This window comes from Schistocerca americana, chromosome 4 (assembly GCF_021461395.2).
Source record: "Schistocerca americana isolate TAMUIC-IGC-003095 chromosome 4, iqSchAmer2.1, whole genome shotgun sequence".
NCBI classification, from domain to species: domain Eukaryota; kingdom Metazoa; phylum Arthropoda; class Insecta; order Orthoptera; family Acrididae; genus Schistocerca; species Schistocerca americana.
In genome coordinates this window covers 798,091,454-798,115,899 of record NC_060122.1, presented here as the reverse complement: position 1 = coordinate 798,115,899, position 24,446 = coordinate 798,091,454, and the positions used below count along the sequence as shown (strand labels likewise).

Here is a 24,446-nt window from a genome sequence, read left to right as displayed (position 1 = left end):
GTTTTCCACAAATCAGCAGTTCATTATGAACAACTGATAGTCCCAAAATTTGAAGAGCAAGGAAAGCCACTACTCTGGGTCTACATCTACATCTACGTCTACATGTGTGCTCTGCAATCAACCATAAACTGCATGGCGGAGGGTACCCTGTACCACTACTAGTCATTTCCTTTCCTGTTCAACTAGCAAATAAAGCAAGGGAAAAACGACTGTCTGTATGCCTCCATATGAACACTAATTTCTCGTTTCTTATCTTCATGGTCCTCACATGGAAAGTATGTTGACAGGATTAGAATCATTCAGCAGTCAGCTTCAAATGCCTGTTCTCTCAATTTTCTCAATAGCGTTCCACGAAAAAATGTCGCCTTTGCTCCAGGGATTTCCATTCGAGTTCCTAAAGCATTTTTGTAACACTTGCATGATGTTCAAACCAACCCGTAACAAATCTAGCAGCCCACCTCTGAACTGCTTCCTTGTCTTTCTTTAATGTGATCTGGTACAGATCCCAAACACTCGAGCATACTCAACAATAGGTTGCATTAGCGTCCTATATCTGGTCTCCTTTACAAAAGAACCACTTTCCTAAAATTCTCCCAACAAATCGAAGGCGACCATTCACCTTCCCTTCCACAATCCTCACGTACTTGTTCCATTTCATACTTCTTTGCAACATTGCACCCAGATGTTTAAACAACATGACTGTGTCAAACATAACATTACTAATGCTGTATTTGAATCATGTGTGTTTTTTCTTTATTTTTAGTTTTTATTTATTTTTTTAAATTCATCTGCATTCATTTGCATGTTTCTACATTCAGGGTTAGGTGCCATTCATCATACCAATTAGATAATTTGTCCAAGTTCTCCTACAGTCACTCAACTTCAACATCTTCCCGTACACCACAGCATCATCAGCAAACAACTGCAAACTGCTGCTCACCCTGACCACCAGATCATTTATGTATAAAGAAATTAATAGCAGTCCTATCACACTTTCCTGGGACACTCTTGGTGATACCACTGTCTCTGATGAACATTTGCTGTCTATTACTTAAGGAGTCTTCGGGCCACTCCATATCTGGGAACCTACTCGATATGCTTGTACCTTCGTTAACAGACAGCAACGGACACTGTGTCAAATGATTTTCAGAAATCTAAAAATACAGAATCTGCCTGTTGCCTTTCATCCACAGTTCACAGTATATTATGTGAGAAATGGGCAAGTTGAGGTTCATACAAGTGATGCTTTCTAAAACTGTGCTGATCGTAAATAAAGTTCTTCTCGGTCTCAAGAAAACTTATTACATGCAAACTGAGAATATTCCAGTTCCCACTAACACCAATACTGCTTGTCCTAGGTGCTGTCAGAGTCTTGAATCACTTCATTGCATTCTCTTTCAGCAGTTGGAAATTAACACTGAATGAAGAAGAGTGTTCTGATTGGAGCATGATATTATGAAAGGGGAGAATAAGAAATCTGCATATCAGAATAACAAATAAATATGTCCTCTTCATTGCACCTTTACAAACGAGCAAGCCCTTTGTTATAAAGTTAAAAATTATAATAGGCATATGAGGATGGTTGTTGACAAAATCAGATTAATAACTATTATTTAAAATGTTGGTGTTACAGACTTCAAACATTTGTAAATCAATAATAAATAAAATCAACAGTAAAGGGTAAAGGTATTAGATAACAAGACAAAAAGTGCAATAGATTAATGTGACAAACCAATTAATTGATAATATATGGATGAGCCAATCATTCTGTTACTCATAAAAATTGTTCCCCTAATAGATTATGGACAACACAGCACTTAAAAAATTTGTAAAAATTGTGCCATATTAGATGATATTAATGACAGAGCCCCAGGGCTACCCTTTCTTTCACAAATAAAATTCAGCTGATACAAATATGCGGCACAGACAAGGTTGCTTTGCAAGCCTCACAAGCTTCATTCTGTCTGACAAGCTCCAGTTTTTTTTATACTTCTGTGGCTGACAGGATGTGCACCATGGTTGACTAATGGGTTTATTGTTCACAGCTTGTTAATTCTTTGCAACCAACCTTCTTGACTCATATTTCTTCCTACAAGATAAGAGCATATATGTGGATATGATTGTCTGATCATTTTACACTGTGTTATCCCTAGCTTTGATACCTAACAGAAAGACACTCCGTTTCCTTGACTCCAAATGTTCAGGAAAGTGTCTAGAATTTTCTAAATAATTTTCTCTGTTGGATACATATCACATAGGTGCACCAGAAACATCCACATTTCCACTGCTGACTGGAGGGCAATGGAGAGAATCTAACCAGTTGCTAGGATAATCTCTCATCCTGTCAAGTATCTTTTGGATAATGTAAAGTTCCGCATAACACATGCTATACATGTCAGGAATGCACTGTGTGGAAGAATAATGGAGCAGCAAGTGAGACTCTTACTTTGTTTGGTATATAAAACAATAAAGGTGTGATGGTTTTTAAAAATTCAATTACAATTTTATGAGATGTATACCATGTCTTGTGTTTTTTCATTTCTAAAATTGGACTGTTTATTTTAATTAACAAAGGTGGCGATATACTCAAACTGATTCATAATCTCAATATGTGGCACTTTTAAATCTGCTAGGTATTCTTGTATTCAAATCCTAAATGGCTCTGTTGGAGGCTGCCTGTTTCTAAACAGACGTTAAAAGGGCAGATTAGTGACAATTTATTGTTGACATAAAATTCAACCTCTTCCCCTCCAAAGCTTCAAGGTGCAGATGTAATATGAGACTTTGGCTCACCGAGTAGGTGATTTGGAAGAAGTTTTCCGTCACTGCTTGGGTTACACCTTCTGGATTAGAAGTTAGGGTGCTGTTATTCAAAATAGCTCTGAGTGCTCTCCTAAATATCCTCCTGACTGATTCTCATACTTTTTTTGATGAAGAGGAAGGGTTTAAATTACATAGAAACTCATATCACGACCTCTGCTCTAAGTGCTATCTTATGCTAGGCTATCTTAAAACCTGACAGAACTTCTGCCGATATACTGCTTCTAACCCTTCAAAGCACACACCACATATTTCTCAACACAGGATGACAATCCTTGTTTTCCCATGGAACAGATCGTCTCCTACAATGACAGGGAGTTCCTACCTCTATATGGTTACTCTGCATTTCATATTTACGTGTTTATCAGAGTTCATTGAACCACTTTCTGACTATTTCTTGAACATTACATTCACAAATAGCAGAGCGGAAAACACATCTAAATTTTTCTGTGCAAGCTCTGATTTTTTGCATGAATGAAAAAATGCCTTTGTTCCCATGATTGCCATCCCAATTTGCATACCATACCCATGACATTCTCCCCCTATTTTGTGAAACTACAAAAAGAGCCTCTGTTCTTTGAACTACTTCAATGTACTTCACCAATCCAATTGGGTAAGGATTCCATGTTGGACAGCAATACCACAGAAAAAATGGACAACTATAGAGCATGCAGTCTTTTTTGTACATTTGTTGCATCTTTTAAGTGTTCTGTCAATAAAATGCATTATTTGGTTTGCCTTCCCCACAAAATTTTCTATGTGATGGTTTCAATTTAAGTTGTTTGTAATTGTAAGCCATAGACATTTAGCTGACTCACCAATCTTTAAATTTTTGTGACTTATCATGTAAACAAAATTTAGGGATTTCCTTTTAGTACCCATGTGGAGAAATTCACATTTTTTATTGTTTAAGGGCAACTGCCACTTTTTGCAACATGCAGGTATTTGATGTAAATCATTTTGAAGTTGGTTTTGATCTTCTGATGACTTTACACTACATAGTAAATGACAGTGTCACTGTAAACAATCTAACAAGGGATCTCATTACATATAGGAAGAGTACACTGATAGAACCACAATGTCAAAATTTTGGCTGCTAAGAGACACTGCAAGTACTTTCTGTAAGATGTTGCAAATAGCCAAATTCATAGCTAACTAGGAGGCTGGAGAAATGTACTCTCCTGCTGTAGCTATAGCAGGCAGCGTATGTGCAAAACGGCGGGCGCATATCCTTGGTTGGTGGCACATCACTCAACACATAACACAACACAATGAAATCTTAATTTGTAAAGTGAATTTAAATTTCCATTGATAGTTTCCCTGACACATTTGTTCCAGTTACTATTCACTCGAATTTGCAACTCATTTAATATCCATAATAATAAGCAGTCACCAATTATTAACTATGGAGATAAAACTGAATTGATTTCCTTCATAATTTTTTCATATATGCTTATTAATTCCAAATTTTACGAACTATAAGATGCACTTTTTTCTTTGAAAAATTGCCTTCCAAATTCGGGTGCATCTTATACTCGAAGTTAATATAGACATGTCCAGTGTTTGATTTAAAATTCCTGCCAGTCTTAAAAATGGTCATATATCTGATGCCACAAGAACCTCTCTCTATCTGGCAACATTGGATTCAACTGGCAGCAGCAGTGCACCAATGCAACAAACATCAGTTGTGGGGATTCACAAGCTTGCTAACACACACTCTCTCTCTCCCTCACCACCATCACAAACCCAGAACACTGTCTAGCTTATGATGCATGATTGCAGTTTACAGTACCAATGAACTTGAATTGAAAGTGATTTTTGTTATCAGAAACAGTACAATATTTTTGTTACAAGCTGGTTTCATAACGGAGAAAATAAAATGTTTCCATCTGACATGGGCAAAGAACTGAAAGTAATAGCACATGCAGAAGAATATGGAAACAACAGCTGAGCAGAATTTCGGCCCTCCACCAAGAGAAAAAGCCATTTGCGATTAGCGGGCTAGTACAGAAGAACTGAAAAAATTGAAGACTAAATGTGCAAACAGAGGACTGAATGCAAAATGCCCAAAACTAGAAGATGATGTATTGAAATGGATTCAAGGACACAGAAAAATAGCATTGGAATTATATAAAAATTATTCAAATATACGCATGTTAGCTAGTGCTAAAGTGAAACTTCAGGCTTTAAGGTTGGAGTTGGTTGGTGCTCGAGCTTTATGAAGCACCACGGACTTAGCATGTGAACCGAAACCAAAACACCTCAGAGAATGCCACAAGAGTATGAAAAGAAAATATTATCTTTCCATCGCTCTATTATTCAAATCGAAAGAAAACCAGTATGGGACTAACCCAAATAACAAATAAGGATTTAATTCCTCTGACATTTGATGTGCCGAATAACAGAACTGTTGCCACAAAGGTGCTAAAACTGTAACTATAAAAACATGGTTATAATAGAGGGAAACATTCCACGTAGGAAAAATATATCTAAAAACAAAGATGATGTGACTTACCAAATGAAAGTGCTGGCAGGTCGACAGACACACAAACGAACACCAACATACACACAAAATTCAAGCTTTCGCAACAAACTGTTGCCTCATCAGGAAAGAGGGAAGGAGAGGGAAAGACGAAAGGATGTGGGTTTTAAGGGAGAGGGTAAGGAGTCATTCCAATCCCGGGAGCGGAAAGACTTACCTTAGGGGGAAAAAAGGACGGGTATACACTCGCACGCACACACATATCCATCCACACATATAAAGACACAAGTAGACATATTTAAAGACAAAGAGTTTGGGCAGAGATGTCAGTCGAGGCAGAAGTGCAGAGGCAAAGATGTTGTTGAATGACAGGTGAGGCCAGCTTCACACGTCCGTCCACATCAAACCCACCAACAAGCAACAGTACCTCCATTACGACAGCTGCCACCCATTCCACATCAAACGGTCCCTTCCCTACAGCCTAGGTCTTCGTGGCAAACGAATCTGCTCCAGTCCGGAATCCATGAAGCATTACACCAACAACCTGACAACAGCTTTCGCATCCCGCAACTACCCTCCCGACCTGGTACAGAAGCAAATAACCAGATCCACTTCCTCATCCTCTCAAACCCAGAACCTCCCACAGAAGAACCACAAAAGTGCCCCACTTGTGACAGGATACTTTCCGGGACTGGAAAAACAGATTCTGAATGTGGCTTTCCAGCAGGGATACGACTTCCTCAAATCCTGCCCTGAAATGAGATCCATCCTTCATGAAATCCTCCCCACTCCACCAAGAGTGTCTTTCCGCCGTCCACATAACCTTCGTAACCTCTTGGTTCATCCCTATGAAATCCCCAAACCACTTTCCCTACCCTCTGGCTCCTACCCTTGTAACCGCCCCCAGTGTAAAACCTGTCCCATGCACCCTCCCACCACCACCTACTCCAGTCCTGTAACCCGGAAGGTGTACACGATCAAAGGCAGAGCCATGTGTGAAAGCACCCACGTGATCTACCAACTGACCTGCCTACACTGTGATGCATTCTATGTGGGAATGACCAGCAACAAACTGTCCATTCACATGAATGGACACAGGCAGACAGTGTTTGTTGGTAATGAGGATCACCCTGTGGCTAAACATGCCTTGGTGCACGGCCAGCACATCTTGGCGCAGTGTTACCTCGTCCGGGTTATCTGGATACTTCCCACTAACACCAACCTATCCGAACTCCGGAGATGGGAACTTGCTCTTCAATACATCCTCTCTTCCCGTTATCCACCAGGCCTCAATCTCCGCTAATTTCAAGTTGCCGCCACTCATACCTCACCTGTCATTCAACAACATCTTTGCCTCTGCACTTCTGCCTCGACTGACATCTCTGCCCAAACTCTTTGTCTTTAAATATGTCTACTTGTGTCTTTATATGTGTGGATGGATATGTGTGTGCGTGCGAGTGTATACCCGTCCTTTTTTCCCCCTAAGGTAAGTCTTTCCGCTCCCGGGATTGGAATGACTCCTTACCCTCTCCCTCAAAGCCCACATCCTTTCGTCTTTCCCTCTCCTTCCCTCTTTCCTGATGAGGCAACAGTTTGTTGCGAAAGCTTCAATTTTGTGTGTATATTTGTGTTCGTTTGTGTGTCTGTCGACCTGCCAGCACTTTCATTTGGTGAGTCACATCGTCTTTGTTTTTAGATATATAACTATAAAAACAAATGGACATGAAAAAAATGCACTATACTGTTGTCATTTCAAGTTGAGCTGATGGTGCTAAACTTAATCCAATGACCATTTTCAAGCAGAAAACAATGCCAAAACCTTCTGGATTACTGCCAGGTGTTGTTGTTCATATACAAGACAGGGGTTGGATGGAAGAGGCTGGTAAGAAATTATGGATTAGTAGAGTGTGGGAGAGAAAGAAAGGTGCTTTACTTTATATGCTAGATCAGTTTAGTAATCATCTGAAAAATTCTGGGAAAGAGAAATTGAGGTAGAGAAAGACAGAACTTGCTGTTATTCCAGGGAGACTTACTTCACAATTGCAACCTCTTGATGTCTCGATAAATAAACCATTTAATGTGTATATGAGAGAGGAATTGAACAAATGGATGCTGGATGAAACCCAACATGAATTCAGGTGAAAGGGTGCTTTAAAACGACCTACAGTAAAACAAATGTGTCAGGGAATAAAAAATCTGGTCTAAATTGAGAGAAGACATTACTGTTAAATCTTTCAAGACGTGTGGGTTCAGTAATGCTCTCAATAGCAGTGAAGACCATCTTATATCTGAAGATGACAACAATGATGATGATGAAGAGGAAGAAGAAGAAAGTGCAGCCCGTAAAATATGGTAGCTTTGGGCAGGTAACAGAGTTTCACAGTAGTGTGGAATCCAATTAATGTTTTAAACCTTCCAAAGATAAAATATGAAGAATGCGGTATGGAATTGAAATTACTTATTTCTCCTGAACTATTACTTGTGTGTCAGATCTTAGTTAATTTCTTGGAAATTCATTTGAATGATGTTGACATTTTGTTAGAAATTGTAGAAACATTAGAATAAACAGGAAATAAATAGGGCAATTCTATTAACTGTGGTTTGAATGATGATTGTTGTGCTAATTAAAATGAAGTACCTTCCAAGCCGTAAGAAAACACGTACATTAAAAGCTTTCACTGACAAAAAATAGGCTGTATATTTTTTGGTTAAATTAAGGAGGAAGAAAACGCTTTAACTTAAGCAGTGTGGAAAGCTGGTTATGTTCATAAAGTACGAAGATGAATTCTAAAATGGAAGGAAGACTTACATGAAGTAGGAAATATGTGCCAATATGAACCTCACAAATATGTGGAAAGAAAAACTATTCAAAAGATTTAGAAATGGTTGCGAGAGTCAAGGGAGGTGTATGAGAATAGGGCCTCTGCCTTGCAAGTGAGATGAATGTTATTGATTTCCATGCTTCTTCGACCAGGTTAAGCAGATTCAGCGAAATTATGCAGAAAAGGATGTTGCAAAATTATGAAGTGTGCTGAAAGTAAACATTTAGAGATACGATTAACAGGTAATACTACAGAGAAATCTGTAGCTCAGATGAAGATAATGCTTCTTGTTATTCCCTAAAATACTGTTTATAAAACCAATCAATCAGGTTCCTTGCAAAGACTGTGTGCAGACCACACTTTATCATTTTGGGCAAAAAAAATCACTTGTGCAGTCGATGAATGCTATGTCAAATTTGTTCACGACAATGCCACTGATAAGAATCAGAGGACTACTATTTCCGTAACCATATTATATCTGTCTTTATGAAGAGCAAGGCATATTAGAGGCAAAAACTTAAAAAAAAAGGCTATTTACTTGCAAAAATTTTGTAATTAATGTAACAAGATCTGAAAAAATGGATGAGAACAAATTTTCAATGTTATGTCTGAAGCGTCTGCTTACCACCTGTAGAAAATAATTCATTGCTTTTTTTTTTTTTTTTTTTTTTTTTTTTTACTCTTGATTTAGACACAACAAAACCTTTGTCTTCAAAGAACAACAAAAGACTCTCAATATAATTTGGGCTCCACACGAAATTAATAGTGTGATTAAGCCTCTGAAAAAAAAAAAAAAAACAAAGAAGAAGAAGAAGAAAATTTCAGCCGTGTAAAGCATTTTTTGGAAAAAAGTCAGACAATATAATTTCCAATAGCTCTTTGTCATTTCAGGTTTATCAGTGGAACAGTGTTGTTGAACTTCAGTCATTTATGCATTGTCAGTGTGCATGCCCGCATTTTGTGAATTGGTTGACGTGTGCCTGGTACGCAGCATAATATGCTCAACAATGCCCATGACCATTTCTTATTCCCTTCCAGTTCTATCTAAATAACTAGTAATGACTATGAAGTGCCTAAATGCATTAATTTTTATTTTATCAGGTGTGCCTGGTGTAGGGAAAACGTTTGTTTTTTTTTTTTCATTCACTAAAAACTCTGCATTTTTTTGATGACTGCAAGGAATAAACAAGAAACTCTTTCATTGTTAGTAAAATATACATTATCCAAAAATTATCATAACAGCTGTGCTACAGGAATTATTACAATATATTTAATGTCAACAAATTGAAGTCTCGATTGATGGAAGTTGTTTGTTGTAAAATCATACACTGCCTGGATTTTCTTTCCTCTGTTAGTCACTTATGTAACAATTACTACATCTGTAACAATTTAGCTGTCAATGCGAATTGCAAGTTATTCCAAAAAATCATAATTTGAGACATTTCTGGTATGATTTAAGCACTTAAAATTCATGTGCGTGCACTTTGGACTCTGTGCTATGCAATGCTACATTATCTTGCTATGGCTTTATCTGCTTATTCGTCAATTCACATGTTACGCAGGAAGTGCAGCGTGTCTTTGCAGCCAAAATTCTGACAGTGTAGTTTTTTTGGTGTATTCTTCCTGGATCATAAGTTTCACAGTAGGTTTCAACATGACTGATTAGGCCATTCCCTTGTAAGATGGCTGCTCAGTTTGTCTCCTAAATTGTCTGAATAGGTTAGGAACACAAGAGGGTCTGTAATGTTCCCTTGGGGAATGTCGGATATACTTCTGTTTTACTCGATGACTCTCCATCAAACAATACAATCTGTCACACAACTGATATGACACTCCACAGGCATGCAATTTGATTAGAAATCACTTGTGAGGAATGGTGTCAAAAGCCTTCTGGAAAACTAAAAATATGGAACCAACTTGAGATCCGCTGTTGATAGCGCTCATTAGTTCATGTGAATAAAGAAACAAATACAAACAAAGAGATAGAGGGGCTGGCCAGTACTTACCTCAGCTCAGTACAGTCGATAGATACACATAAAACAGAACCAAAAATTTACGTTCCTAGCATTCGGAACAAATATTCCTTCATCGGGGAGGAGAGAGGGGAAAGAAAGGGAAGAAGAGAAAGGAGATTCAGTTACTCACAACCCAGGTTATGAAGCAACAGGGAAAGGAAAATAGGGAGGGTAGCAAGGATGGAGGCATGGTTATCAGAGGGAAGTCAAAGATATTCTACTGCAAGTACTGTGCCAGCTTCAAACCAAAGAGGATGCATACAGAAGTAAAGAGGTATATAGTATAAAGATAAACACAACTATGTAGGATGAAAAGATGCGTGAATGGCTAAAGAGGAAAGGGAAAGAAGAGAAGACTGAAGAGTAAATGGGATTGAGGTTGTTTAACGTAGGTTCAGTCCAGGGGGATGGCGGGATGAAAGGATGTGTTGGAGTGCAAGTTCCCATCTCCGCAGTTCAGAGGGACTGGTGTTGGGTGGGAGAAGCCAAATGGCACATACAGTGTAGCAGGTTCCTAGGTCCCTAAAATTATGCTGGAGGGCATGCTCCGCTACTGGGTATTGGGCATCTCCTAGGCGGACAGTTCATCTGTGTCCGTTCATGCGCTCAGCCAGTTTAGTTGTTGTCATGCCGATGTAAAAGGCTGTGCAGTGCAGGCATGTCAGTTGATAAATGACATGTGTAGTTTCACACGTGGCCCTGCCTTGAATTGTGTATGTTTTACCAGTACCGGGGCTGGAGTAGGTGGTTGTGGGGGGATGCATGGGGCAGGTTTTGCAGCGGGGGCGGTTACAGGGGTAGGAACCGCTGGGTAGAGAAGGTAGTCTGGGAATATTGTAGGGTTTAACAAGGATGTTACGGAGGTTAGGGGGGCGACGAAAGGCAACTCTGGGTGGTGTGGGGAGAATTTTGTCAAGGGATGATCTCATTTCAGGTGTTGACTTGAGAAAGTCATATCCCTGGCGGAGTAATTTGTTAATGTTTTCGAGGCCAGGATAATATTGGGTGACAAGGGGGATGCTTCTGTGTGGTCTGGGGGTAGGAACATTGTTGTTGGACGGGGAAGAATGTATTGCTCGGGAAATCTGTTTGTGGACAAGGTCTGCAGGATAGTTGCGGGAGAGGAAAGCATTGGTCAGGTTATTGGTGTAATTGTTGAGGGACTCGTCACTGGAGCAGATACGTTTGCCAGGAATACCTAGGCTGTATAAAGATGCCATCTATAAACCTATACCAGGCCAGGGGAAGCAGCTGTTGGGTCTTCAGGAAAGCCTCCTCCATGTGGCCCATGAAGAGGTTGGCATAGGACGGAGCCATCCTGGTTCCCATGGCCATTCCCCTGATTTGTTTGTAGGTCTGGCCTTCAAAAGTGAAGTAATTATGGGTGAGGATGAAGTTGGTAAGTGTGATAAGGAATGAGGTTTTTGGAAGATCTTCGGGTGGGTGTTGGGAGGGGTAGTGCTCAAGGGCAGAGAGACCATGGGTATGTGGGATGTTTGTGTAAAGGGATGTAGCATCTATGGTGACAAGAATGGTTTCAGGTGGGAGAGGAGTGGGAATGGATTTGAGGCGTTCTAGGAAGTGGTTTGTGTCTTTGATGTAGGATGGGAGTCTGCGGGTGATAGGTTGGAGGTGCTGGTCTACCAGAGCTGAGATACGTTTGGTTGGGGCTTTGAAGCCTGCTACAATGGGACGGCCAGGATGGTTCTCTTTGTGGATTTTGGGTAATAGGTAGAAGGTAGGGGTACGTGGCTCAGGTGGAGTGAGTAAGTCTATGGAAACCATTGTGAGGCCTTGTGAGGGACCTTGGATTTTTAGGATTTTTTGCAGCTCAGTCTGGATGGAGGGAATGGGATCCTGGGTAACAGCTTTGTAGGTTGAGGTGTCGGAGAGTTGACGCAGTCCTTCTGCCACATACTCCACACGGTCAAGTACGACAGTTGTGGAGCCTTTATCTGCCGGGAGGATGACAATAGAGCGGTCTATTTTCAGCTCCTTAATGGCACGGGATTCAGCCGGGGTGATGTTGGGGGTTGTCGGGATGTTCTTCAAGAAGGACTGGGAGGCAACACTGGATGTGAGGAATTCCTGAAATGTCTGCAAGGGATGGTTTTGGGGGAGGGGAGGAGGATCCCTTTGAGAAGGCAGTCGGAACTGTTCTAGACAGGGTTCAACACTGGGTCTAGTATTTGGGGGCTGTGTATGGGTAGTGAAGTGATATTTCCAGTTGAGGTTCCGGGTGAATGAGAGGAGATCTTTAACCAGGGCAGTGTGGTTGAATTTAGGCGTGGGGCTAAAGGTCAAGCCTTTTGATAGAACAGATGTCTCTGGAGGAGAGAGGGATCTGGATGAGAGGTTTAGGACTGAATTGGGACTGGTGATATGTGGCATTTGACTGTGGTTATAGTTGAGATTTGGTCTGTGTGGGGTATGTGCTGGGATGGGGAGATTGAGTAGGGTGGCTAGGCTAGGTTTGTTGGCTATGAGGGGGGTTTGTTGAAGGTTCTGTTGTGGTTGGTGTTTGTGAGGGATAGGGAGAGGGACCCCACTTCTTAGGTGTTGCACTAGCACTGTGGATAGTTTTTTCAGGTGGTGTGTGGCATGGAACTCAAGTTTGCAGCTGGCTTCTAGGATGATGTTCCTGAGTGTGTTCTCCAAGCAAGGGTTTGAGAGGTGGAGGACTTATCTGCTCCAGTGATGAATCCCTCAACAATTACACCAATAACCTGAACAATGCTTTCCTCTCCCGCAACTATCCTGCAGACCTTGTCCACAAACAGATTTCCCGAGCAATACATTCCTCCCCGTCCAACAACAATGTTCCTACCCCCAGACCACACAGAAGCATCCCCCTTGTCACTCAATATTATCCTGGCCTTGAAAACATCAACAAATTACTCCATCAGGGATATGACTTTCTCAAGTCAACCCCTGAAATGAGATCATCCCTTGACAAAATTCTCCCCACACCACCCAGAGTTGCCTTTCGTCACCCCCCTAACCTCCGTAACATCCTTGTTAAACCCTACAATATTCCCAGACTACCTTCTCTACCCAGCGGTTCCTACCCCTGTAACCGCCCCCGCTGCAAAACCTGCCCCATGCATCCCCCCACAACCACCTACTCCAGCCCCGCTACTGGTAAAACATACACAATTCAAGGCAGGGCCACGTGTGAAACTACACACGTCATTTATCAACTGACATGCCTGCACTGCACAGCCTTTTACATCGGCATGACAACAACTAAACTGGCTGAGCGCATGAACGGACACAGATGAACTGTCCGCCTAGGAGATGCCCAATACCCAGTAGCGGAGCATGCCCTCCAGCGTAATTCTAGGGACCTAGGAACCTGCTACACCGTATGTGCCATTTGGCTTCTCCCACCCAACACCAGTCCTTCTGAACTGCGGAGATGGGAACTTGCACTCCAACACATCCTTTCATCCCGCCATCCCCCTGGACTGAACCTACGTTAAACAACCTCAATCCCATTTACTCTTCAGTCTTCTCTTCTTTCCCTTTCCTCTTTAGCCATTCATGCATCTTTTCATCCTACATAGTTGTGTTTATCTTTATACTATATACCTCTTTACTTCTGTATGCATCCTCTTTGGTTTGAAGCTGGCACAGTACTTACAGTAGAATATCTTTGGCTTCCCTCTGACAACCATGCCTCCATCCTTGCTACCCTCCCTATTTTCCTTTCCCTGTTGCTTCATAACCTGGGTTGTGAGTAACTGAATCTCCTTTCCCTTCTTCCCTTTCTTTCCCCTCTCCCCTCCCCGATGAAGGAACATTTGTTCCAAAAGCTAGGAACGTAAATTTTCGGTTCTGTTTTATGTGTATCTATCGGCTGTACTGAGCTGAGGTAAGTACTGGCCAGCCCCTCTATCTCTTTGTTAGTATTTGTTTCACATGTGACTAAAGAGCAAGTTGTGTTCCAAATGAACAGTTTTTCTGGATCTGTGCTGGCAATGTGTCAACAGACAGTTTTCTTTGAGGTAATCCATAATTTTCAAATACTGTATATGTTTCAAAATCCCACACCAAATCCATATCAGGGATAAAGGTCTATAATTCAGTGGGTTAGTTCATTTCTTGTGTACTGGTGTAACATCTGCAACTTTTCAGTCCAACCAAGCAGTTATATATGATTGCCAAATGTGGAGCTACAAATCAGCATACTCCAAAACAAAAAGGACCTAACTGACGTTCAATATGGACTGGGAGACTTACCTTTATTAAGTGGCTTAAGATGCTTGGCTTTGCAAAGGGTATCTACTTCTAAGTTCTCATGTTGGCAGTTCTTGATTCAAATTCGAGAATATTTACCGCGTCTTCTTTGGTGAAGGAATTTTGGAAAACCTTGGTTAGTAACTCCACATTAGTGGCACTATCATCAGGAACATTACCACCGCTATCATGCAGTGAAGATATCAGTTGGGTACTGCCACTGGTGTACTTTACACACAACCAAAATCCCTTTGGACTTTCTGCTAATTTGAAGGCAGAGTTGTTTGTGCAAACTACTAAAAGTGACTCACACTGAAAAATGTGCTAAATTTTGAGTTTCTGTAAAACATCAACTATATTGGAGGCTTGCATTCTTTTAAATCTGGATAGCTTGTTTCATCACTTCTGCAAAATTCTGAAATGGGTGCACCAGTAGCTTTGTGAATGACACCTATGACATGGTCCACTGAAACCTCTATGCTGCCATGGTGCTCTATCACAGCCAAATAGCTTGCAGTGCTTAGTTAGCCTTATTTAGAATCCCTTTTTGTGGTAGACATTTGATTAATGCTCTCTCTCATGTAGATGATGATATGGGAAAGTCACAAGAATTAAGTTATTTTCTAGATCAAATGAGGATGATATGAGATCTACAGTAGAGAATTACCTTGATGTGATGCTGAAATGTGTGATTCTACTTGCATTCAGAAGACACACACCTTAGAAGCAGATCCTATAACACTCAATCTTGCAGGCAAGTGGTGAAGGAACACAAAAATACATTGTGTAAAGGAACACCAAAAGATACTGTGTAGATTAAAGTCTCTTAGGATAAATCATTATCAGTAAGTTGTTGAATGAGGTCTGGGAAAACTTGGTAGTAAATGGGCATTTGAAGTGGTAAGTAGATAAAGCACGAAGTTATTACAAGTGGAACACGCTGTCATAGAGTATGAACTTGCAGCTAAATGCTAAGGGTGCTGGGTGAGGAGTGATAAGTATCTAATGGACACAAGAATTTCACCCATCTCCCTTCATCACTTACATCCTTAATATAAATCTTGTAGCCCCTTAAAAAACTGGAGTCACAGGACTTGAACTCACATCCTGTGATCTAGGAGTAGCGTCTTTGATTAGTAATCAAAGTATCCTCAGTCCCATGTTCGAACCCTGCTACCTGTTAAATTTTGAATAAAAATCATCAGCTATGACGACCAAAGACTTCCGGTATAAGAAGTCACCCTCATTCACCAATGGTCTTGTCAAAGAGGACGGAGGGGTGTATAGAGATTCAGAGCACTCTCTTGCCCATGGGGTCGGAAACTGCCCTAAAGGTGGAAGAATCAGCAATGATCAATGGCATGAGGATGCAGACAGCAAAGGAAACCATTGCATTAAAGAGAAAATGCGTAGGACACGTGGCCCATAACTGAAAAAATTTCATGATGATCTCTCCATTGTCAAAAAATACTGAAATAGTCCCCCCATTCAGATCTCTGGGAGGGGACTGCCAAGAGGGAGGTCACCATGAGAAAAAGAATGAATAACCAACTAAAGGATAACATTCTACAAGTCAGGCCATGGAATGTCAGAAGTTTGAACATGGCAAGGAAGCTAGAAAATCTGAAAAGGGAAATACTATGGCTCAATCTAAATATCATGGGGATCAGTGAAGTGAAATGGAAGGAAGACGAAGATCTCTGGTCAGATGAGTAGAAAATGAGTTACTGTGAACAGTTCAGTGACAACGTTGTTCTCAAAACTGACAGCAAACCAACACCAACAATGATAGTTCTGGTGTACATGCCGATGTAGCAAGCCAAAGATGAAGAGATAGAGAAAGGATATAAGGATACTGAACAAGTAATTCATTACATAAAGGGAGACAAAATCTAATACTCATTGGGTCTGGAATGCAGTTGTAAGGAAAGGAGTAGAAGAAAGAGTTATGGGGGAATATGGGCTTGGTAGTAGAAAAGAGAGAGGACAAAGAGTAATCAAGTTCCGCAATAAATATCAAATAGTAATAGCATATACTCTGTTCAAGAATCACAAGAAGGGATGGTACACTCGGGAACGTGAGGTATGAGAAGACTTCAGTTAGATTACATCATGGTCAGGCAAAGATTCCGGAATCACTTATTGGATTGTAATGCACACCCAGAAGTACATATAGACTCAGATCACAACCTAGTAATGATGAAGAGTAGGGTGAAGTTTAAGAGACTAGTCACAAAGAATTAGTGTACAAAGTTGCTGATACGGAAACGCTAAGAAATGAAGAGACAAATTTGAAGTTCTCTGAGGCTACTGACACTCTGATAATGAATAGCTCAGTAGGCAGTACAATTTAAGAGGAACGGACATCTCTGAAGAGGGAATCAAAGAAGACAGAAGTTGGAAAGGAAAACATAGGTACAAGGAAGACAACTGGGGAAAAAAGAGCATAGCAGATGAAATACTTCAGCTGATCAAAGAAAGAAGGAAGTACAAAAATGTTCAGAGAAATTCAGGAATACAGAAATACAAGTCACTTTGGAATGAAATAAATAGAAAGTGCAAGGAAGCTACAGCATAATGTATGTGCCTATTGACAACTCAACACTTCTGCTTTTTGGTGTTCAATCTATACATTGAAAAAGCAATGAGAGAAATAAAAGAAAGATTCAAGAATGGGATTAAAATTCAGGGTGAAAGGATATCAATGATAAGACTCGCTGATGACATTGCTATCTTCAGTGGAAGTGAAGAAAGATTGCAGGATGGGTTGAATGGAGTGAACAGTCTATTAAGTACAGAATATGGAATGAGAGTAAATCGCAGAAAGACAAAAATAATGAGAAGTAGCAGAAATGAGAACAATGAGGAACTTAACATCAGAATTGGCGATCATGAAGTAGACAAAGTTAAGGAATTCTCTACTTAGGCAGCAAAAATAAACTATGAACGGATGGAGCAAGGAGGACATAAAAAGTGGACTAGCACTGGTGAAAAAGGCATTTCTGGCCAATAGAAGCCTGCTAGTATCAAACACAGGTCTTAACTTCAGGAAGAAATTTCTGACAATGTATGTTTAAAGCAAAGCATTGTATGATACTGAGATATGGACTGTGGAAAAACCAGAGCACAAGAGAATCAAAGCCTTTGCAATTTGATGCTACAAAGAATGTTGAAAATTAGGTGGACTGATAAGGTAAGAAATGAGGAGGTTCTCCGCAGAATTGGTGGGGACAGGAATATATAGAAAACAGTGACAAGAAGAAGGGACAGAATGATAAGACATCTGTTAAGCCATCAGAGGATAACTTCCATGGTACTATAGGGAACTATAGAGGATAAAAACCACAGAGGAAGACAGAGATTGCAATACATCCAGCAAATAATTGAGGACATAGGATGCAATTGTTACTCTGAGATGAAAAGTGTGGTGTGCATACTGTAAGACCTTCGGTACACACACCATCAGATTATTTGACTTGTCGCTCTGACGAAGTAGGCGAGTGTCAGCAATATGTCTCGTGGTCTTATTGTGGCGTGTTTATCTTCTGCTCTTAGGTCAGACAATAGAAATGCCACTTGCACACTTAGGGTAGCAGACTGACGGTGACCAAAATTGACAATCTGAAGTTCCTTTGGTCTTGGTACGTTAATCTTATTCTCACATATCTCTGATACTTGACAAAGTGTCTATACATTTATCTTAATGGCTATGTACAGGAATATGATAATCTTCTTAGCTGCAGACTGAAACTTCAGTATAGACTGGTACAGACTAATGCAGACTGGTGCAGACTCACTAATTGGAGGTCTGTACACTTGTTATAATACCTCGCGCGTTCAGGTATCACTGCGCGAGGAGTAAAGGTTCTACATTAGCAGCAATCTCATTGGCTGCGTTACATATTGATACGCGGATCTGCGGAAGCAGAATTTGGTCCATCTCTAAGGCAGCGCCATCTCGTATTGCGCAGACGGACAAGCGCTGCACCTGCGCTGTTTTGCTTAGCGGGGCGCGCTCTAGTGGGAAAGTTGTGTACGCGCTGATTACACAGAACTATGTACACAACAAAAAGATTGGCACAAGAAAGGAATTTGTGAGATCACTTCAAATCAGTAAGTATGCATAGGTCATCTCTGTTTCATGGACAATTTGGCAATGCCTACTTCATACTGTATCACATTTATATTTCAAGAAATATGGTTGAACCAATGCCATTTAAAAAAAACCTTAGAGGATTTGGGATAAAAGTGCTTACTTTCATTCAAATGAAGCCTACCTTAACATACTCTGATGACAAGGGTGTACTGAAAGTAAACAAACTGGCAGCAGTTTTCTCTGGCATGTTATCAACCATTTTCATTATATTACATATCTCCATGATGCCTTCTAGTCTCATTCTTTCTGCAGTTCTGCTTTGTCTATTTTCATTACATTAAGCATGTCACAGTACCTATACTTGAATTAAGTGTCACATGCAGCTCAATTTTTATTAGATACATCGAAGTTTCTTGTTTACTTACTTGCTGAGCCATGCTGTGTCAACAAGCAGTGCTTCATTTCTTATTCACAGTACGGATTTAAGTGTACCACCCAAAGCTTCTAAACCTTTGGTTATAAGGAACTATGATACTTTATCAAACAATCATCCTTCAAATTTTATTACTATAAACACATTTGAACAAAAAGAACTATTTTTAAAAATATAATAAAATTAGATAGATAAAAAAATCTACTCACCGAGTAGTAGAAGACACATATAAGAGAACGGAAATACGCAAGCTTTCAGAGGCAGTGGCTCATTGTTCTGGCAGAACGGTTGAAGGGAAAGTAGAGGGATGAAGGAGAAGAACATGTGAGGTTTAAGAAATGGGGAGAGTTGGGGAAACATTGCAAATCTCGTCTGATACAGTTATCAACACCCTGCTTTTCATTTGTATCAAATTCAGCAAGTCTCCCCTGCTTTGGGTGACTTTTCAGTAACTCTACCAATATCCTAAACCCCATCATTTCTTTTCCCTCATCCCTCTTCCTTTCCCTTCAACCCTTCTGTCAGAATAAAAGGCCACTAGCTCCAAAAGGTTGCAAATTTCAATGTTTTTATACAAGTGTTCTCCTGCCACCGTTTGGTGAGTGGATTGTTTTTAATCCGCTTGGTGAGTAGATTTTTCTTAATCTATCCAATTAAATTATAATTTAAAAAATTGAATATTTTCATTGATACTTGATCACAAAAAGTGTAGCTTTAAAATATTATTAGTTATTAAACATGCACTTTCATACTAATCCTGTTAGTACACAACACATTGCAACCTTTAATTTTTAAATCTGTGGCTGGGTAACTAATTGTCTCTCTGCCAGAGTGATACTATCCCAGAAGTCCAACATTTGTATCCTCCAATCCCTACCAAAACCCACAGTATCTTCCAAGAACCTCTCACCTCAGTTCATCTCCCTCCTCTCCCCAACACCCCCCCCCCCCCCCCCCCCCCCCACATCTGCCTTCTGCATGCTCCCCAAAGTCTACAAACCCAATAATCCTGGATGCCCCATTGTAGCTGGCTATTGGGCTACCACATAAAGAATTTCCACTCTTGTTGACCAACAATCAATTGCCCAAAACCTAGTCTCCCACACCAAAGACACTAATCATCTCCTTCACCAACTGTCTGCCATCCCCACATCTTTACCTCCTAAATCCATATTCACCATTGTTGATTTCACCTCCCTATACAATAACATCCTCATGCCCATGGCCTTGCCACTATCAAACACTATATCTCCCAACATCCTTCAGACTCCAAAGACACCACCTCTTTCCTTATACACTTTACCAACTATATCCTGAGCCACAACTACTTTTCCTTTAAAGGGAAGGTTTACAAAAAAAATCTGCGGCATGGCCACTGGCACCTGCATGGCAATCTCCTATGCCAACCTGTTTATGTGCTGTCTAGAGGAAATCTTCCTAGCATCCCAAACTCCCGATCCCTAATCTGGTTCAAGTTCGTACATCTTTGTGATTTGGAGTCATGGCCAAGAGATCCTATCCACATTCTTTCACTATCTCAACATCTTTTCTCCCATCCACTTTACCTGGTCCTCTTATACCCAATGTGCAACAGTCCACAAACACATTTTCCTTGCCATATCCTCTTTCTCTCTCTCTCTCTCTCTCTCTCTCTCTCTCTCACACACACACACACACACACACACACACACACACACACACACACACACACACACAAACACACTACTATCACATGGCAAGAAACAGCTCCAAATGAGTGCCCCCTCATCACCTAGTAACACCCTGGACTGGATCTCTCAACCTACACTGAAACAAGGGACATCCTACCCAAGATATTTCCTACCCCTCCTAAAGTGGTGTTCGTTGCCTGCCCAACCTACACAACATCCTGGTCCATCCCTATATCACTTTCACTCCCAAGCCCTTGTCTGCCCAATCCACCTACCCAGCATCTCCTACTCCAGTCCAGTCACAGGCTTATTTTACCCCATTAGACGCCAGGCCCCCTGTGAAAGCAGCCATGTCATATACCAACTTTGCTACACACACTTCATGGCCTTTTATGGTTGTATAACTACCAACCAGCTGTCTACCAGGAGGAATGGCACCACCAAACTGCTGCTGAGAAGAAAGTTGACCAACTAGTGGCACAACATGCAGCTGAGCACAACATGATCAGTTTCAATGGCTGCTTCACAACCTGAGCCATGTAGATCCTTTCCTTCACCACCAGCTTCTCTGAGCTGCACAGGTTGGAGTTGTCTTTACAACACATCCTCCACTCCTGTAATTGTCCTGGCCTCACTTTCAGGTAATCCACTGTTCCTGCACCCTTCTCCTAACAGTTTCCCTGTCCTCCATCATGTCACCCATCCCAATTGTCACAGAATAAGTCCACTAGCAAGTTTTCCTTCTCTTGTATGTGCCTATTGACAACTCAAGACTTCTGCTTTTTGGTGAGTGGTCCCCTTAATTCTAAAGTATTTACCTTCAACAATAACTTTCCTACAACAAATACATATATTATGAGGTCTTTTCTCAGTGTATTTGTGTTGAGATAAATAACAGAGGGAAGAAGACAACACAAGAGTTTGAAAAGTGGTGCTGCCGAAGAAGAAATCTGAAAATAAGAGAGGTAAATCGGATACTTAGGGCAAGTATATTGTATCGAATTGGGAGAAAAGAAATGTATGGCACAATTTGAGTAAAAGATGAGACTGGTTGACAGGAACATCCTGATGCATTAAGGAATAGTTAATTTGGTACAGGATGGAAGTGGGAAGGGGGGGGGGGGGGGGGGGATGGGGCAGGGGACAAAAATTGTAGAGGGAAACCAAGACTTGATTATAGTAAACAGGTTTAAGTGAATGGAGATTGTAATAGTTATTCAGAGATGAAAAGACTTGCAGAGGATAGACCAGCAGGGAGAGTTGCATCAAAGAAGTCTCCGGATGGAAAACTGCCACGACAATGATGAGCAGCACTGAACATGTTTGCCCCTAATAAATTTCCTAGCTATACTCTGAGAGATTTGTTAACTTACTTACAGCTCTGAAGAATACCTTATTTATATATAGTATCATGAATGAAAAAAATGGATGAAGAATTTAAAAAAAATGATTTTATACCTGTAACTGTATTACTTCGAGAACAACATATTGCTGCCCATCTTGCCCTTCAACTGCCATCATTTCTGATTCACTATCTTCATCATCTTCATCCTCATCCTCACCAGCCATTACTTCAACCTGCTGACCATCAATGATCTGAAAAGAAGAAAACGTCCATGTTTCAAAAACATTATTAAAAAAGAAGTACTGATAGTCAGTAACAAAGACTCTACTAAAAGCAGGTTTCTCAAAATATAATGAGATTTTAATAAATAACTGGAGCACAATAAAAATTAAATGTGTTTTAGAAATGCTAACCTGGATTTTCTTTTGACGTCCGAGTTTGAGAGCAAGAGCTTTTTCTTGCGCTGAAGACTCAGGATCGTGTACTGCCATGTGTCGTATGAGATTCCCTTTGTGCCTGAAAGGTCGGCCACATTCTGGACATTCATGCGTTTTTTCCCGTGGAGGTGGAGGAACATAGTTAGGGTTGTGATAGAGATTCTGATGTCGCCTCAGAAGCTGCTTCTGCCGAAATGACTGCAAACACAAATTAATTTTTTCCCCATTCTGAAAGATAATGAACTACATAATTACCATTGAAATTCAGTTTCATGAAATAAGACAAATGACTACTGAGCTCAAAAAATGCCACCTTGTACTGCAGTAAAATGTGTGCTGAAACACAAGATTTCAAATAAAAGTCAGTACAAAACAAAAACTTATGTTTCCAAAAGTTACACACACCTATATTTAATATTCATACAAATAGAAAGATCTTGTGTCTAGTAATGGTTACATCCCTATTTGATTTTTTTTGCATACTCATTAGCTACACAAGTGTGGCATTTAAATTGCTAAGATGATTTTTAAGAACTTTCAGTGAACAACAAATAGACATCTCCACTGATGGCCTCTCCTTGCCCATATAGAAAACACTATTAAGCATGCATTCATATTTTTTAGGCTGTTAACATCTCTTTCAAACACTAACTGAGGTCAAAATGTCGGTTTCATACTCATTCTACAACATTTCAACAAAAATTGTGCAAATGATCAGTGGAACATGGAAATAACTTACAAATTTTAATCTGTCACAACACATTAATCCCAATGTAATACAGAAATTAATCAGGTTTAGCTTTCTTGTACAGTGCCATAATGAATTGATCACCAGCAAACATCTCAAGATTTTTAAACAAAGATGTGGAACAATTTTGTTTTCACAAAATAATGTCATTTCTTATCTCTACAAATTAATAAAAACGGTAAACCTCTTGAATGCTTTTTATGCAAATAGTGACAGCTTTTCTTTCACAGAAATTTCCTAGCAGATTCTCTGTTATGTTTGATGCCAGTACTGGAACACAAATTCTGCAGTAAGTTTTAAGGTTGTGTTTGTTATATTCTTGACCTCTGAGTGAGCACAATGCATGGCAGAACAAAGATAATCAGCACAGGTGAGTTCAGTTATTGAATAGGACTATTCAGTGATAACTCTTAATCAGACAATTGGTTGAGCTATGTAGTACTGAATATCACACTAGGGAAACTATAGGCAGTGCCATTTTTGCTCCTATTGCATGCAGAACATGCTGCTTGGTTTGGTAACATAGAAGGGTATTATAAACCTGCTTTGTAAATGAAATGTAGCTTTCCTATATGAAACTGAAGCACAGGCACTGACTTTCTAATCTTACATGTATGAAGAAAACAAGAGGGCCAGTCCATAATTTCTCCTTGTCAATATACACTCAAGCAGTGTTAAGTATATAAATATTTTCTTAAGATTGTTTTGACTTTTTTGTTGTGTCACGTCTTTTCTGTTTGCACTGGCATGCAAGCAATGTTTGCTCTATCATCTGATCAATAAAAAGCAACCATCTTTGATAACAGAACAGGATTTCAGCAATAAACTGTCAATTGTTGCAGATCAGCTGTTCAAACGATCACTTATAGTAATTCATGTTGAAATTAAGCACACAAAATGTTTCAAAATACGCTTAAAAATTACAACAGGTTCTTGCGTACTTACTTGATCACACTGATCACACTGGTAAGGCTTCTGATCTGTATGTATAAGCATGTGGGACTCCAAATGTCGATGAGAGATGGATGCATATGGACAAAGATCACATTTGAAGCACTTCTCTCCCTCATGCGATTTATTATGAATCTATAAACAAATACAGAAAAATACTGTGTGTTACTTAATTATTCAAAATATCAATCTTGACTGGTAGAGGATACTACAATCATGTATAAATATCTGATGCTTCTTCCACACAAGAAACACAACCTAAAGCAAATTTATATCAAACTTTCAAACCAATTTTATAAATGACTACTATTCACAGTCTACCTTTTCAATCTAGTTCATATTTTCCAAATAGATACTTTCTCACAGCTTCAAGGTAGACTAATCAGTA

General features: G+C 40.1%; 1 protein-coding gene across 11 annotated transcripts in view; it reads right to left on the bottom strand.

The window, feature by feature from the left end:
* Window positions 1-24,446, bottom strand: part of LOC124612799 (transcriptional repressor CTCFL) — a 146,217-nt gene that overhangs the window by 32,958 nt on the left and 88,813 nt on the right. For 10 of the 11 annotated variants that reach the window (XM_047141203.1, XM_047141206.1, XM_047141208.1 and 7 more), the window contains 3 exons: window positions 24,053-24,193; window positions 22,336-22,587; window positions 22,036-22,173 (listed from right to left, as the gene is read on the bottom strand). In XM_047141203.1, coding sequence (XP_046997159.1) covers window positions 22,036-22,173; window positions 22,336-22,587; window positions 24,053-24,193 — 531 coding nt within the window. The remainder of the gene's footprint in view (window positions 1-22,035; window positions 22,174-22,335; window positions 22,588-24,052; window positions 24,194-24,446) is intronic. The other variant, XM_047141212.1, reaches the window with a different exon arrangement.